Source organism: Amyelois transitella, chromosome 20, assembly GCF_032362555.1.
Source record: "Amyelois transitella isolate CPQ chromosome 20, ilAmyTran1.1, whole genome shotgun sequence".
Taxonomy (NCBI): domain Eukaryota; kingdom Metazoa; phylum Arthropoda; class Insecta; order Lepidoptera; family Pyralidae; genus Amyelois; species Amyelois transitella.
Genome location: NC_083523.1, coordinates 9480690 through 9496243, shown reverse-complemented (window position 1 = coordinate 9496243; position 15554 = coordinate 9480690). Strand labels below are relative to the sequence as shown.

The window sequence follows — 15554 nt, the reverse complement described above, 5'->3', positions numbered from 1 at the left end:
TGAAATTGACAAGTATTATACAAATTTAGATTAAATTAAGTTGTAACCTCGTTTAGTTAAGTTTGAAGTGATTTAATTGTTTTACAAGTTTCTAATAGTTTATTATGAGTTTATAAATTATTTTTCTTATGTTACCTGTTGAGAGCACGAATTATTCGATACTTGAAAGACTAATACTACCTATTTATGTCTTCTTAAAAATTTGCTATTCGTTTGTAGCAAAATTATTGTTACTTTTTGTTAAGAATAATAAAAAATATTCGGCTTATCAAAAGTATTAAGAAGACGTTATAGATACCTTCTTAAAACAAATGTTTCGTATTTATTTAAGAATACTGGCTGAAAGGTTTAAGACTAGTAGTAATTATTCCTTTATATTATATACCTATAGCTATAATAATTAAAAAAATTGAGGAAGCAATGATTGATTGATTGATAGTGTGCTTCTTCAAAATGATCGTAACGTCGCTAGGCTTGTGATAACCGACGAAGCTCTATAAGAGTGAATTTTGTATACACTTTGATTCGTGAATAGAAATATTGTAAATGTATTAACTAGCATAATTTTTTGTATGAAGATTTGTATGTAATGTCATAATATCGACAAAATAATGCGAATAATAAATGTGAAACAATGACCATTTTTGTTTTAATTTTACACACTAGAGGCCGCCCGCGACTTCGTCCGCATGGAAACCCTATCAATCCCGCGGGAACTCCGGGATAAAACTAGCCTATATGCTATTCTGAGTCTTCAGCGTCCTACATACCAAATTTCAAGGTAATCGGTTCAGTAGTTTTTGCGTGAAAGAGCAACAAACATCCATACTGACATAGTAGGATTCAGCTCTGAACAGAGTCAGCTGGGGCCGCTATCAACGGGCCCCGGGGTTCAGTCGTCGAATTATTTTATTTTAATTATTTTCATCTATCGACTAAAACACTCTTAGAAGAAAATAAAAATACTTGCGTAAAGTACAGTCGAAGCGAGAAAACATTTATATTATTACCGTTGACTACATTTAATATACATTGAATCATGAATACAAGGATATACCTAATTAAAAAGCGTTTATTTTTATGGCCTCGATTTTTTTTGTATATTAAAAACTAATGGTGTATATCGATTAGCAAAATTTTTTTAAGATAAATATGAAAATAAAACTACTACAATCCACTTTTATACATTTAATTCGTCATACAACACTACATTTATTTTTCATTCCTTCCAATAGACATATCAAATATACAAACAGAAAAACATCTCGTCAAAAATCTTTTATGAAATAAATTTTTGGGAATTTTAATATAGGTATGTATGTAATATTCTTCTAACATAATTTCGCCTATACCTAGATGCACTTTTTCCATACCAAATTAACGTAAAAACAGATCTTGTACTTAAAAATTAATGCTTCACTTTGTGTTCCCGCCTCCTACCTATTTATTATTCATACAATAATACCTTGCTTTTTATATGGCATACACAATAATTGCCTGTTCATATAATAATCTGGATACAATGGCTTATGATAATTTGACATATTTAAGTACATTATTGGTGGTAAAATGCGACACAGTGAGAAAATCTAGTATCGCTTTATTTAAAAGTTAAAGTTACTAGTTTTATATAGAATAACGTATTGTTAATTTTCTTGAGACCCCAAATTCAATTTCAATTTTAAAAAAATGTATTATTTTTGGTGAAAAATATCAAGAGAGCTATTTTCTTTCCTCGTTAAATAAAAGGAGGTGTACATTTTAAAGCCAACATACAATGACTTATCTAACTACATATTCAAAAAGATTTTCTATCTAAACAATAAAATAAGACTAGATGCTAAATAATTATAATATAATTGAAATTTAATTACATTTATTTTTGATCATAAGTCTTGAAGAAATCCTTTAATATACCCAGAAAACTTTGGCGTAAAGAATACTATTTACAATTACAAACTGTTTTAATAAGTCTTACACGATATTTACAAAATATTTGATATTATGCAATACTTTGTTTGCACTTTGGTTAATCTAAAAATATAAATAATAGATACGACGAATTTTTAAAACTATACACCAAAAATATAAAGTCCATCTTCTGCACAAACGTTTTTGTAATCTTTTTAGTTACATTTAGTTTTATACTAAGAAGTTTCCTTAAACATACATAAAACATATTAACAAAAACTCATAACTAGATTTAATAAATAAAATACTTCGAAATGCCTGGATCCCATGCCTGACTTCCGTTCAGGCATAGCTAAGAGGTGGGATGTTGATCGAAACCTATTTCATAATAATACTATAATAATCTCATCATTCTTAATCATCGTTACGTATAATGTTGTAAACCTAGAAATATAGCATACCTCAGAATATTGCAGATTAGAAAGTGAATTATTAAAATTGAGCTAATTAATTAGCTTTAAATTATTAAAAAATGTAAGCATAACTCAAAACCATTAATTGATCAGTTTGTTTATATTTGACAAAAGTTTCCTTTTTGCAAAATCCATGTCAAATCACCATAATAATATCACTCAATATAACGTTTCTTTATGTGAAGCAGTACTAGCGCTATCATTAACAGACCAGCTATATTTCTGATCAAGCTTAAAACTGTTGATCTTAAAGTAACTGAGGGTTTAGCTCTTCTTTAGGTACGTAAGAAAAATAAAAGGTAAAAATAATGTGTAAAAATTCTCTTCTTATATAGATTAACGAAATAAAAAATGTTTTGGTAAAATATAAATTTTATAGCGCGCCATCTAGCGTCAAGTAGCAAAAGTTCTTAGCAAAAACTATTTTTTAGTTTAGTTACTGTATAAAAGATGGCACTATGTTCTAATTTCAACGTTTATTTTCGTTTATTTTTTATATGAAAAAGAAACACAAGAGATATGTAATGTCAGAGAGTGCCTTGCTTAAATAATGTTTATATGTGTGTATACTGTGTCATCAGTCACATTTAGTTGCCTCATATTGTACAAGTTCGCTCATGCACGATGTTTTTATGCTCTTGCAGTGTGAACATTAGAATACAAAATTATAGACGAAACTCTTCAAATCTTCTACTCCTACTTCTCTCAACCGCACTTTACTTTTATCTATAAGGTCCGACTTCGAGAGTTCAAGAAACACTTAAAATTTCAATCACTTTCACTTTCCTCCATCTAAACCAGTATCTATAAACAACGTCTTGATCGCAATTGAATCTGAGAAGTTCTGAGGAAATATCAGGTCCCCAAACCAACGAGCTCAAAAAATTTATGACTAAGATGTAGCAAAAGTATGCACTTATCGTGGCAAGTGGTAAGATATAGTCTCTGCCTACACGCTAAAGAGGCGTGATCAATCAATTGAAAATCAATAACCACACGATCATTTTCAAAGTCTATTAGTGATGAAAGGAAATTCGCTGTCACTCTCGTCTCCAGAGCCATCGTAGCTCGAAGGCGGGGTGTCCAGCTGTGGGAGTCCCAAGTCCAAGTACTCCTGGTTGGCAGTCACCGTGAGGATCTTGTCCAGGTCCTCGACTAGCTCTGTGAACGACGGTCGGTCTCCGGGCGAGAAGGACCAACATTCTCGCATCAGCATGTAACTGTAACGAAACATTATTATTAGATGGAGGAGACATTTAAAAAAATATATTACCTTATTCTATTTAAAGCGAAAAGTAGCTTTCGAGAGATGGTGATTTGATTTTGAATAAATTCAGTAAATCTAAATACATAGTGTAGGTATGTAGGAAAGGTTAATACAATTTCAAGTTTTTTGGACATCAAGAGGAGGTAAGCGCTCCGCTTACAACACATTTTCATTTAAGTAGTAAAAGTAAATAAATAACAGATGGCGTTGACAATTCTAATTTTATTGTTAATTAAATATGAATGGCAGATGGCGCTGACAACAATTTTATTGCAAGTAAAATATGAATAACAGATGGCGCTGGCAACAATTTTGAATAAGTTCACATGGACGATCAACAGATGGCGCTTACATTTCGAGACTGCAGCATGGCGGCTTCTCCATGCGGTGGCCGGCGCTGAGGTGCTGGTACATGTACTGGCCGGGCACGGTGGGGTACGGGGTGCCGCCCAGCGTCATGATCTCCCACAGGAGCACGCCGAACGACCAGCTGGGAAATACGACAGTTATTTAATCTATTTATTTATTTACTAATTTATGTACACAGAAAACATCGAGACTGATAAACACAAGAAACAAAATTACAAAGGTTCTGCTTGTTTCTCTTCCAGCAGACCCGAGATAGGAGACATTATGGAAAGGGTGACAGGCGTGTACTCCACCCACACAACTAATAATAGACATACATAAAGTACATACAGTTATTTTAATTTTTACAGATACTTTCTCTTTATTTTTTTTAATTATTTTATAGACTGGAACAAGTTTTTAGTAAGTCTTTTCTTCAAGGCTTAGTTGCAAAACACTACATTTAGTGACTTTTCTCTCCAAAGACCCGTACTCCACGTACGGGTCAGTTGAACATAAGATAAAAAAAGATTTATTTCAACGCCTAAGCCTAACGTAAACTTTCTACTGGCCATGCACGACAAATAAATAAAAACAAAACTTATTTTTACTACGCTTTTATTAGCTTGGGTTGTATGTATGTATGTATGTATGTATGTAATGGAATCTTTGAGCTTAATTTTCACTGGTTTCTAAACTTCTGATCAACTTGGAACTTTTTTTTAATAAACCTGAATTGTCCTGCGAGTGGGAAAAATATTCTTTATCTTGGCTACCACTAACAAATTAAGCTAGAATATGTCTAGTTCATTCCGCCAATGCTTTCTGAAGTTACCCATGAGACTATAGCCATGCCTACATTACTGGACTGTTGCAACCTTAAACATAATGTAAAATGGAAAGCAAACTCACACATCAGTCTGCGTGGTGAACAGCTTGTGGTACAGCGACTCCGGCGCCATCCACCGCACAGGCAGGCGGCCCTCGGTCTTCTTGCGGTAGTAGTCGTTGCTCTGCACGTCTTTAGCCAGGCCGAAGTCTGCGATCTTCAGGACGCAGTTGTCAGAGACTAGGACGTTGCGAGCCGCCAAGTCTCGGTGAATGCACTGGAAATTGGGATAAAATATAGTGACGAAATGAATGAGGAAATGTGTTGAATAAATTAAAATTAAAATGTCATCGATATAGCCCAATAGTAGTGTACGGCTCGACCGCCACCAAAGGGAAGATTTTCCGCCAGGCTAGGTGTTACGCCTGAAGAACCGCGGCTCCAACGATGTTGTGTCGGAGGTTGTATATATAGCTCCAATCCGTGAAATCTTTGAAGATTCTTTGCTGCTATTGGTTGAGCGCGTCAATATCTTCGCGATGATTGACAGTAGTTGTTTGATTGGATGTTGTGACGAGTGGCGTAGAGATGTCGCCACAGTAGTAAACTCGAATTAATGAACTAGCTTCTTGGGTTGGAAAGTTTCTTTGTAGAAAAAGTAACCACGCCTCGGCAAACAACACTGGATGCTAGTGCGCTTTCAATTGTGAAAATCTTTAGGAAGGCCATGTCCAACTGTTGATTGGTCGTTAGAGTATATAAAAAATCATCCCCAATATTTTCCAATGCTTTTGATTAAATTAGGGATGCGCTTAATCTTCTTTCTCGTCATTCAAAATAAATAGCTGGTGTAGCCCTGAGCATATAGTTAAAATTCTACTTACTCTTCTGGATGCTAAGTATTCCATCCCTCTGGCGACTTGATAGGAGAAGGAGACAAGGTCTTTCTGAGTAAGAGTTTTCTTCTCTTTAATGTTCTCTGTCGGTAATGGCTCGTACCTGGAGACAAGGATAAGTTAATAATTGGTCTCAATCCCACTGATCTCAAAAGTAAAATTGAATTTAGTACCTTCTTATCTATCTATTTTTACCTACCTATCTATCTTTCTTTAGAGAATCCCAAATTTAGAAGCAATCTTGAATTATCTTGACAAAGATCTATTTATAATGATACCTCTCAACTATCAACGGAGTCCCCAAGAAATATTTTAGTACAATTGTACCTACTGACGGATATAGAAAAAAAGTTTCCTCTTCAAATTACTTTAATAAGGTAGTAAACCCCAAGCTCTGAGGCAATAAAGCTAATGTTACAGTTTAATGATGGGAAAATGAATCGTCGCAAATTGTTACTTTTTCAAAGCAGAACTGGTATCTGAATTTTTAAGCAGCCCAAAGGCAATTGTAGATTGAGACAAATGTCACCTGTTCCCTGGACGATGGTTCCTCAAGAACTCCCTAAGGTTTCCATTCGGCGCGTACTCGACAATGACGTAAAGCGGCCCGTCCTGGGTGCAGCAGCCCAGCAGGTTGATGATGTTCACGTGCTTGCCGATCATCTTCATCATCTCCATCTCGGAGACTAGAGCCATCATCTCCGCGTCTGTGTGGCCCTCTGGAATTGATTAAAAAATTAATTTTAAAAACAATGCAAGCAGCTTTGATTCAGATGAAGAAGAATCTTAATGCCCTTATTAGTTGGCGAATATCATGTAGTGTGATACCCCTTTCTTTGTTAACGTAATGAAACCCTTTTTACACTGATTACTAGAAAAAAAGTACAGAAAAGAAACTGTAAAGGGGCAAAATAACTATTCATCTACTAAAATAGAAAAATACATACATAAAATCACGCCTCTTTCCCGGAGTGGTAAGCAGAGACTACCTCTTTCCACTTGCCACTAAAATAGTACAAAATCACGAATATTCGCTGCAACTTATAAACCATTTACCTTTCAGCATTTTAACAGATAGAACAAAATCACGAATATTCGCTGCAACTTATAAACCATTTACCTTTTAGCATTTTAACAGATAGAACAAAATCACGAATAGTCGCTGCAACTTATAAACCATTTACCTTTCAGCATTTTAACAGCCACAACCGAAGGTACCCCTTGCTTCACTATTCCCACGCACTCAGCCTTCACAACTTTCCCAAACTCTCCTTCCCCGAGCACCTTTCCCAACAAGAGACTTTCCCGCGCCACCTCCCAGTCTATGTCCACGGGCAGCTCGTACTCCGACATCATCATGGAATCACTGTTGGTGCCTCCTTGGACCTGCTGCAGTTTCTGCTTCTCTATTTTCACGACTGGCATCAACTGGAAGAGAGAGTAAGAATTTATAATATTGTTTTTATCGTTAGTCAGTATATACCTTTTAAATTGAATGAAAGGCCATCTATTGTAACTTTTGGGTTTCTATATCCTAGTGATGTATTTTTTTTAAATTAATGATTAGTACAGTACATTCATTCGAATTTAAAGTTATTCAAGTATTAGTTGGAAGCAATCTATCTTTCTTCACAGAAAATTGAACTCCAATATTACGGTGTAAATTCGTGACACTGTTTTTTAAGATAGAGGGTAGACTTACTTTCTAAAACTGATCTAGCACAATGAAAAACCAATGAACGAACTAGCTTAGCTTTTCTTCGTCAAACATTTCACCACAAAATGAAGTAACAAAATAATTTCTCACCAAAACTTCTTCCGGATTGGCAGTTCCATTCATCTGCGGTTTCTCAACTGTCACCTTCTTCGTCCAATGCGTCACTATCACCGCTCTCGCTGTCTCCAGCGCCAGTTGTTTCTTTATTTTCTCCCGTTTCAGCTTCTTGAAGATCATGACCACTATCACGGCGGCTACTAGGAACATGGCGCCTAGGACTACTGTCAGTACATTGATGAGTAGCGTGTGCTTTCCGTGGTCCAGTTGCTCTGGTACTGGCATGGCTGAAATAAAAGTCATTTTTTAAGAAAACCCAATGAGTTTCAGTTGTCCATTTAAAAATTGGTTGGGTAAAAAAAATTTCTATATTCAGCAGACACTGGCTGGGTAGCGTGAAAGGCTTTGGAGCTAAAACCTGAGAATACAGTCGAAATTGCGCTTTAGTAAAAGTAAAGCGTCTTATTGGTGTTCAGTTCAGATTCTAGAAATCACGTCAAATCTACGGGTTCTATTTTAAAAGCTAAGTAAAGTCAAGGAACAAAATCAAGTCATCGACATATCAAAATATCCACTTGAAGCCTCTTTAATAAGAATTTTCATGTACCTTATTCGTGCAGTAAGATAAACTGATTAAAGTGAACCCAAAGAGAGGCTTTTTTCAAAGAGCTACTCACATTCAACAACAGAAAGATATCCAATCGCTGTAGAGTTCCCGAGGCCGTTGCTTGCGATACAGACATACCAGCCCTCGTCCTCTTTAGTCACATTATAGATAGTCAATTGCTCAGGTTTGTCGTCAGGATTTTCAGACTGTAAATGTTGAAAAATTATTAAGTTTTCGAAGTGGTTTTGATTTTACTAATAAGCAGACAGACCATTCTTATTCGGCCTTGTCAAAAAAAATTGCTAAGAAGAATAAACATTTCCAAATAAGCTTTACAAACACACACACAAAAAAAAAAAAACAATTATAACGACAGTAAAAAAGATCAAGAATATAACACTTTTTTAAAGAAGTTTTTGAGCAATATAAATTTGAATATTCAGATTTCTATGGAATTACTATTTTTATGAGAAGATTTACCAAACGTCATGCTGCTGAAACACTTGCCGTACTAATATGAACATCAGAAAACACAACATGACATGTTAAAACCTTTACAATCTAAATACTTAAATCTAGAAGAAAACTAGAAACTAAACATTCAAAGCTTATCCATTCTGCACATAAACGTTCATGCGAAGCCTAAAATACTTCCAAGCCCAAACCACATGCATTAGTTACAGCCCTCACCATGATAGAGAACTTAGATTGATCGTTCGAGAAGAATGGCTGAGTGACGTTATCGTCCACATCGTAGAACATGTACTCGTCTTTAGGGAAGTACATCCATTGGATAAAGGGATGGAGGTCTGAGAGGAACTGACAGGTGAGGCGAGCAGCCTCCCCGACCATTCTCGTTTGGTTCAGTACAGCTTTCGTCAGGACAGGTTTTGAAAACACACGTTCTACAATAAAAAATTGTATGTAGTTAGGATTTTCTTCTTCAATTACCTTGATAATTTTAAGAAAGAAGATGTTTACGATGCTAAATTCAAATGATTATACAAGTAAAAAAAAAGTAAATTAATATTAAAGCATCTTCTTTCTTAAAATCATTTTATGTCCACCAGTCTGAAATTGTGCTAATTTAGTATAATCTTTTTACATAGAGTTAGACACAAATTACATCTTAAGAAGCCATCACCTCAATACTACAGCCTAAGAACCAGATACACTGAATTTATATTACATTATTACGGTACATAACGGTAAATTTAAATTTAAGAAAACAAAATAAGGATCCTTCACCACAACTTTCCTTATCGACAACAATACTTCATTCGCTGAAATTAAGGGTTGTTGAACTGACGAGTGTTTACTGTTAGCTGACAAAATTTCAACACCAGTAATTGTAACAGTTATGTTAAGAACTTTTGTTATTACAAAAGTTACAAATGAAACCTGTTACAGTAAAATTGATCCAACACCGTTCCTGAGACCGGGTTATAACATGTAAATTACAATTAATTATACACATCTTTGAGACAGAGACCAACAAGAACCAAATTTAAATCCACCACCAAAAATGGACTTTGACCTCTGTCTTTGATCCTGGCGGAATCGGCGCGTCCATTGGTCCAACCTCCCCGTTAACGGTGGAAAAGTTGGTTAATCTGAACCAGAGGACTTCAGGCTCCAGGTCCGAGAAAGGGGGACAGGACAATACAACTGTACTATTAATGAGTACAGTTTTGTTGCCTGGGTAACCTTCTCTGATGTAGGGCTTGGCGGGGAAGCGTTCTACGGAAACAAGTTGTTTTGTGATTGTTTTGTATTTTCTAAATCTTTTGCATGGAATGTTACGTTATGATAAATTTAAAACGTTCTTATCAAGTTAAATTGAAATATTTAATTACCTCCATTTTCAATTGGTGTCACCATTTAAAAAAGAAGCACTTATCTGTTTAAAAAGAATGTTCTAGTATTACTTACATTTACAACTATACGTACTGAGTGCTAAAATTCTTGGAATAAATAAAAATAAACCGTATATACACTTACCGATAATAGTAACTTCAACGGTATGATCAATGCATCCTAGGGCATTGCAAACGATGCAGGTGTAGTTCCCATCATCAGCTTTGGTCATCTCCTCTAACGTCAAAGACCACTTGCCATAAAATGGTTTGGAGTAGTATCGAGAAATCAGGCCGTCATTTTTCGTCCAAGTAATGTTGGGTGTGGGATTTCCTGAAATAAGAAGGTTGTAGTGTTAAGAAATACAAAGTCTTGGTGCAGAAACAGAAAATTACAAATTAAGCAGAGGTTTGTCGTCAGAAAATTAAATGTCTATAACCAACTTTGCCCGGTCTAATAGCGCTCGCTTTTGTATTAATCTCAACTATATTTTCAGTTGAGTTGTTGTAGATACTTATCACACTGACAGACAAACCTATATATATATATTTATACAAACATAATAGGCAAATACAAATAGAAAAAATTAAGCTACCTTCAGAAGCGCATTTCAATTTAACTGTACTTCCAGCGGGTTTAATCTCAACCGTGTACATTTTTGATAAATGCTTGAACCTTGGAGCAAACATGTTTGTTGAATTATCAACATCTCCGTACTTGTGATGATCTTTATCATTTTTGTCGTCAGAATCATCATCTTTTACGTCTTCTTCTTTGAGATTAACGTTTTTCGCTACTCGCGTATTGACTGTGGCGTTTTTGTCATCGACAATTCGACGTTGAGCGAGTATTTCTGGAGGCGGTCTTGTTACATGAACAACGTGGCTTTGTAGATCTGAAATAGATTTTTATTGCAGTAGTCCATAATATAAGTCTTATATAATTCAAATTTCTATTGGGACACTTAAGTATGTTAGGCATGTAAAATTCAACTACTCAAACAAACAAAAATAATATCTATATTCATACGGTAATCCTCGTAAATTTTAAGATTGAAAGGACAATGTAACAATTCAGTAAACAGATTCATACCAATAACAGTCAATTCCACGCCATGTTCAATGCAGCCCAGTTCATTGCACACACCACAAGAGTAGTTCCCCTCATCATCCTTCGTCAGATCTTCCAATTCTAGTGACCACTTTATGAATTGCGGTTCAGGATCCCGCGTTATGGCCGCGCCATCTTTCGTCCACGTTATGTTCGGAGTTGGATTCCCTGTAAGTTTACGAGCGTCGTAAAAATGCTTTTAGTTTCACGAACATAATTATGTTACAGCAACGAAGATCTTTGTCTGAAAATAAACTCGTGGTGTAAAATCATATTTCACCGTGATTTTGTAATCAGATGAATGTCTCAAACTTCTAAATTTAAAAAATAAAGTTGAATAAATATCTGTAATTGAAGAAGTTACTTTATTTACTACATTTGGACATTAGGATTGGATGTTTGTACAAATGAATGCACAGTTTTTAATACACTAACTTAAAACAAAAACAACAATTACACACTCTCTCTTAAATTTCTCTTTGATGTCATAAATTTATTAATGGTATTTAAAACAAGTTTATTACATAAATTACCTTCAGCCACACATCTCAGTCTGACAGAACTTCCAGCTGATTTTATTTTAGGAAGAAACATTCTTTCGTTTATAAATCTTGGAGGATATTTGCCAATCGGTTCATCTTCATAATCATCTATATTGTATGAATCTTCGTTTGTATTGTCATCTTTGAATGCGAGATTTCTTGCTGATCGATTATTTTTGTTTTCTCTGTGGTCGTCTTCTAGTGATTGTATAGTTTCATCTACATCTGCTGGATTCCTTTTGAGTTCTCCATCTGATTGATACTCTGTAATAAAGACCAAAAATATCATCAATAATTAAATTGTTTAATTTGTTGATCTAGAAGTATTACATTGGTATGGCACAACTTTACACTATCAATTTAGTTCAAAAAGTTATTTTTATTTTCTCACTTTTTCTACAGTTGTAAGTAGTTTCTGTCTACCCTTTAAGGAAAGAAACGTGATACTTAAGTATATCAATATAATTTTAACCGGTTTTATCAAATTAATTGTGCCATCAAAATGGTGCAAATTTAAAAACACACCATATTTCCATCTCGCATCGCAATTCAGTTCAACGCATATAGTAAGAATACAATTATAACTCACATTTAAAAAATTAAAATGAAAAAAAAGCTATAAGTATAATAAGATCTTACGGAATCTTGCAAACAATCCACTGAAACTACAGGAAACAAACGTAAGATCAAATTGCCGAAACGCATTCGGAAATGTACCGAGCGTTAAAGATAATGCACACATGAATGCAGTGCTGAATCCGGCTTCGCTAGATGTTTACACATCTGGATGGCTCATAAAGACGTCGATATGGAAATAACTGAGAGTGCAGCCAAAGGCAGGGTTCAGAGCAGAATTGAGCAAATTCTTAATGTAAATTTCGAACTTGCAACGTGGACTATATTTGGAATGGGGGTTATTCTTCTCATCGTTACGGAGTAAATTTATTATGTACTGGCTTGTTAATAAATTAACATTGAATGTGAACATGTGGTGAGTGTATGCGGTTGTGAAAGAATTTCTGCAATATTGTCTGAATGCAGTTGCTTGAATGTTTTTAACAGGAGTGTGTTACTGAGTTTTGATCCGAAAATATATATTATGGTGATCACTCAAGCTTTTACTGAAGGCCTTCCAACGCTCTCATAGACATTCCCACTCTTCTTCAATTCCTAAACCATACAATTCTCATTTACAACTAACCTAGTATATAACCTTATATCTGCTTTTTCAGCATTGTGATCAAATCATTTTAATATTTTCTTTTCCATTCCTAGCACTCAATCTTCTTTCAAATAACAGCATTCCCTTATCATGCTGTTCCTTATTCTGTCACTCACTTTTACACCGATAACCATCCTTAACCCTTTAATTTCGCATACTTTGTCTTCATACCTCTTTGCCACATCCAAAAGAAAAAGTAGAAATAAACCAACCTGGATCATACTGATTTTCGATGATCTTCTGTCTGATGATCACGTTCAAATGACTGCCGCCGTCTGATGGCCGACAGCTGTAGACACCAGCGTCTTCAGGTTGGAAGTTCCTTATTCGTAACCTGGAAAATAATGAAATTGAATCAACAGCTGGTTAAAATTTGTTTGAGTTAGTCAAGAGTCAAGTTTTACTGATTTTGACACGAAGAAAAAATCGTTTTTTCTTCTACATCTCTTCCCGCACAGATTGTAATTCAATCAAGGTAAAATGCTTATATTCTGTGGATTTTTTAGTTCTTGAGCGAGTAAAATCACATCATCTCTATATCTCAATTCATTTACTCCGTAAGATCCGTCGTATTTGTATTATTTTTAAGGAGTCTCATCTCATATCTATGTAAGAAGATATTTAAAGCTACTACCTTTTACCATAATTACAAAGTATAAACAAAACCAGAATAATCTGAATTTCGTAACTCTATACTATTTGCTATATAACCAAGATTCCTTTATTTGGATCTGTAAACTATGCGACGTCACAAATCTATCATCTTCCTCCTGGCTTTCGTCCCGGTTGCATCCTCACCTCTCTGTAAAGGATACCGGGTTATGCCCTTCCCTTGACCATGGATCCTTGATTCGGTGAGTCAGGTTTTTATACGAATCTACTCCCATCTGACCTCCTTAACCTTTGCAGGTAAACCTAATCCGTATTAAATATATGGTTAGTCGCTTGAATATGCAGGTTTCCTCACGATGTTTTTCCCTCACCGTTTGAGCATCGATAAGTATTCAAAGTAATGAACATAACTTTGAAAATAGTCATTGGTACATGGCCGAGGTGGGATTTGAACCTGTGCCTTTCTGCGCATCACTCATTTTAATCGGAGACCTTACCGATTCAACCACCAACGCTCTTCTCACAAATCCATCATCTTGCTAACTAAATAACACATACAGTTTTAGCATCAACGTTGTTTCCATTTCTCATAGTTTCGCGGAGACATGATTCATTACGTTGATGTTTTGACTTCGCTCGCCTCAAATAGCTACCATTGCATCAGTCAATAATGATACGTTAGGATCATCCAGATATTTTGCCTTCACAGATAAGGGCTCATAATTTTCAGATTTATGGAGTTGGTGGTATGCAGATCAGATTAAATACAACATCTGTCGGAATAATATTGAGTGGGAGGAATTACAGCTCTTCTTCTTATTAATTTGTTTGACGTCAACCAATGTTGTGAGACCAAAAGATATAACAATTGTTAAATGATGTTGAAATGTCCCATAACATTGGATAAAAATTATGAATTTAATTTAACGACTCTTACCATTGTTTCTGCTGTTGTGATATCCTCTTACTCTGCTTCACAGGCTCTCCGTCTTTGAACCATTCTGTCACTCTACCCCTGGCTGACCTGAGTCCACAGAGCAGCCTCAATCGCTCACTCGGAGACGCTGTTATGACGCTGTACGTCTCATCTGAAACAAATCATATTTGGTCATCAAAATATGTTCGCGTGGTCGATAACTTATAAAGGTCATTAAAATTAAGCTTTAAAGGTCCTTTAGGGAGACTGTTAGATCAGAAAAAATATAAAATGACTGCTTTACAATTACATACGACTCATAATCCCAAAGCCAAATCCCAACTAATAATATAAATACGATAGTACCTAAGTTGGTTTGTTTGTTATCTCTTCACGTTTCAAAACTATAACTAGTTCTCTTGAGATTTGTGAAAAACCTGTATTGGTTTGTAGGTGGCGTTAAATTGGTATCTTTTTGTAGATAGCGCTAAATTCACGCAGACGAAACTGCCGGCAAAAGCTAGTTTATTTATAAACATAGCATTGAAATTCACTTTACACTTTCAATTTCTATGAAATTCATTAATTCAGTTTACACAATTCATTAAAATAAAATAATAACTTTCCCACATAACAATGTCATCGTGACACAACATTCTGCATGGAAGAAATATAAATATAATGCGAATATGATTAAAACAAACCTTGCTTGACGTTCTCAGGCCATAAAATAGGCGCCTACGCAAGAATACTAATAAGTATTTGAGTTATTACACGTTAACACGAGCTACCAACTTCTTTTTTGTTTTGTGTCATTGGTACAACATTTAAAAAGTTGGAACCAATTTACAAATCTATACTAATATTATAAAGCTGAAGAGTTTGTTTTGTTTGTTTATTTGTTTGTTTGTTTGTTTGTTTAAACGCGCTAATCTCAGAAACTACTGAACCGATTTGAATAATTCTTTCACTGTTAGATAGTCTATTTATCGAGGAAGGCTATAGGCTTATTATTTTATCCCGGATTTCCTACGGGAAACGTCAACAATGCAGGTGAAAGTTGAATGAGTCGGCCATCTGCGAGCTTTCCACGCGAACGCTGCGCAAACCAACAAAGATATAGTAAAACAATGTACTAAAGATGTGAAGTACTTATTTTTTGCCACAAAAAAGTCCGCGAGAGCATATAT

General features: G+C 35.0%; 1 protein-coding gene across 2 annotated transcripts in view; it reads right to left on the bottom strand.

Moving 5' to 3' along the window:
* Window positions 1–1204: 1204 nt before the first annotated feature.
* LOC106138981 (fibroblast growth factor receptor 1) overlaps window positions 1205–15554 on the bottom strand; it is an 80948-nt gene continuing 66598 nt past the window's right edge. The window contains exons 3-17 of one of the 2 annotated variants that reach the window (XM_013340308.2): window positions 14386–14536; window positions 13049–13170; window positions 11606–11878; window positions 11055–11240; window positions 10558–10857; window positions 10107–10295; window positions 9643–9845; window positions 8176–8311; window positions 7532–7785; window positions 6909–7152; window positions 6254–6443; window positions 5713–5827; window positions 4912–5105; window positions 4004–4141; window positions 1205–3604 (exon numbers count right to left, since the gene is read on the bottom strand). In XM_013340308.2, coding sequence (XP_013195762.2) covers window positions 3391–3604; window positions 4004–4141; window positions 4912–5105; window positions 5713–5827; window positions 6254–6443; window positions 6909–7152; window positions 7532–7785; window positions 8176–8311; window positions 9643–9845; window positions 10107–10295; window positions 10558–10857; window positions 11055–11240; window positions 11606–11878; window positions 13049–13170; window positions 14386–14536 — 2909 coding nt within the window. In that variant the 3' untranslated portion in view covers window positions 1205–3390. Of the gene's footprint in view, window positions 3605–4003; window positions 4142–4911; window positions 5106–5712; window positions 5828–6253; window positions 6444–6908; window positions 7153–7531; window positions 7786–8175; window positions 8312–8795; window positions 9011–9642; window positions 9846–10106; window positions 10296–10557; window positions 10858–11054; window positions 11241–11605; window positions 11879–13048; window positions 13171–14385; window positions 14537–15554 lie in introns of both variants that reach the window. The other variant, XM_013340307.2, reaches the window with a different exon arrangement.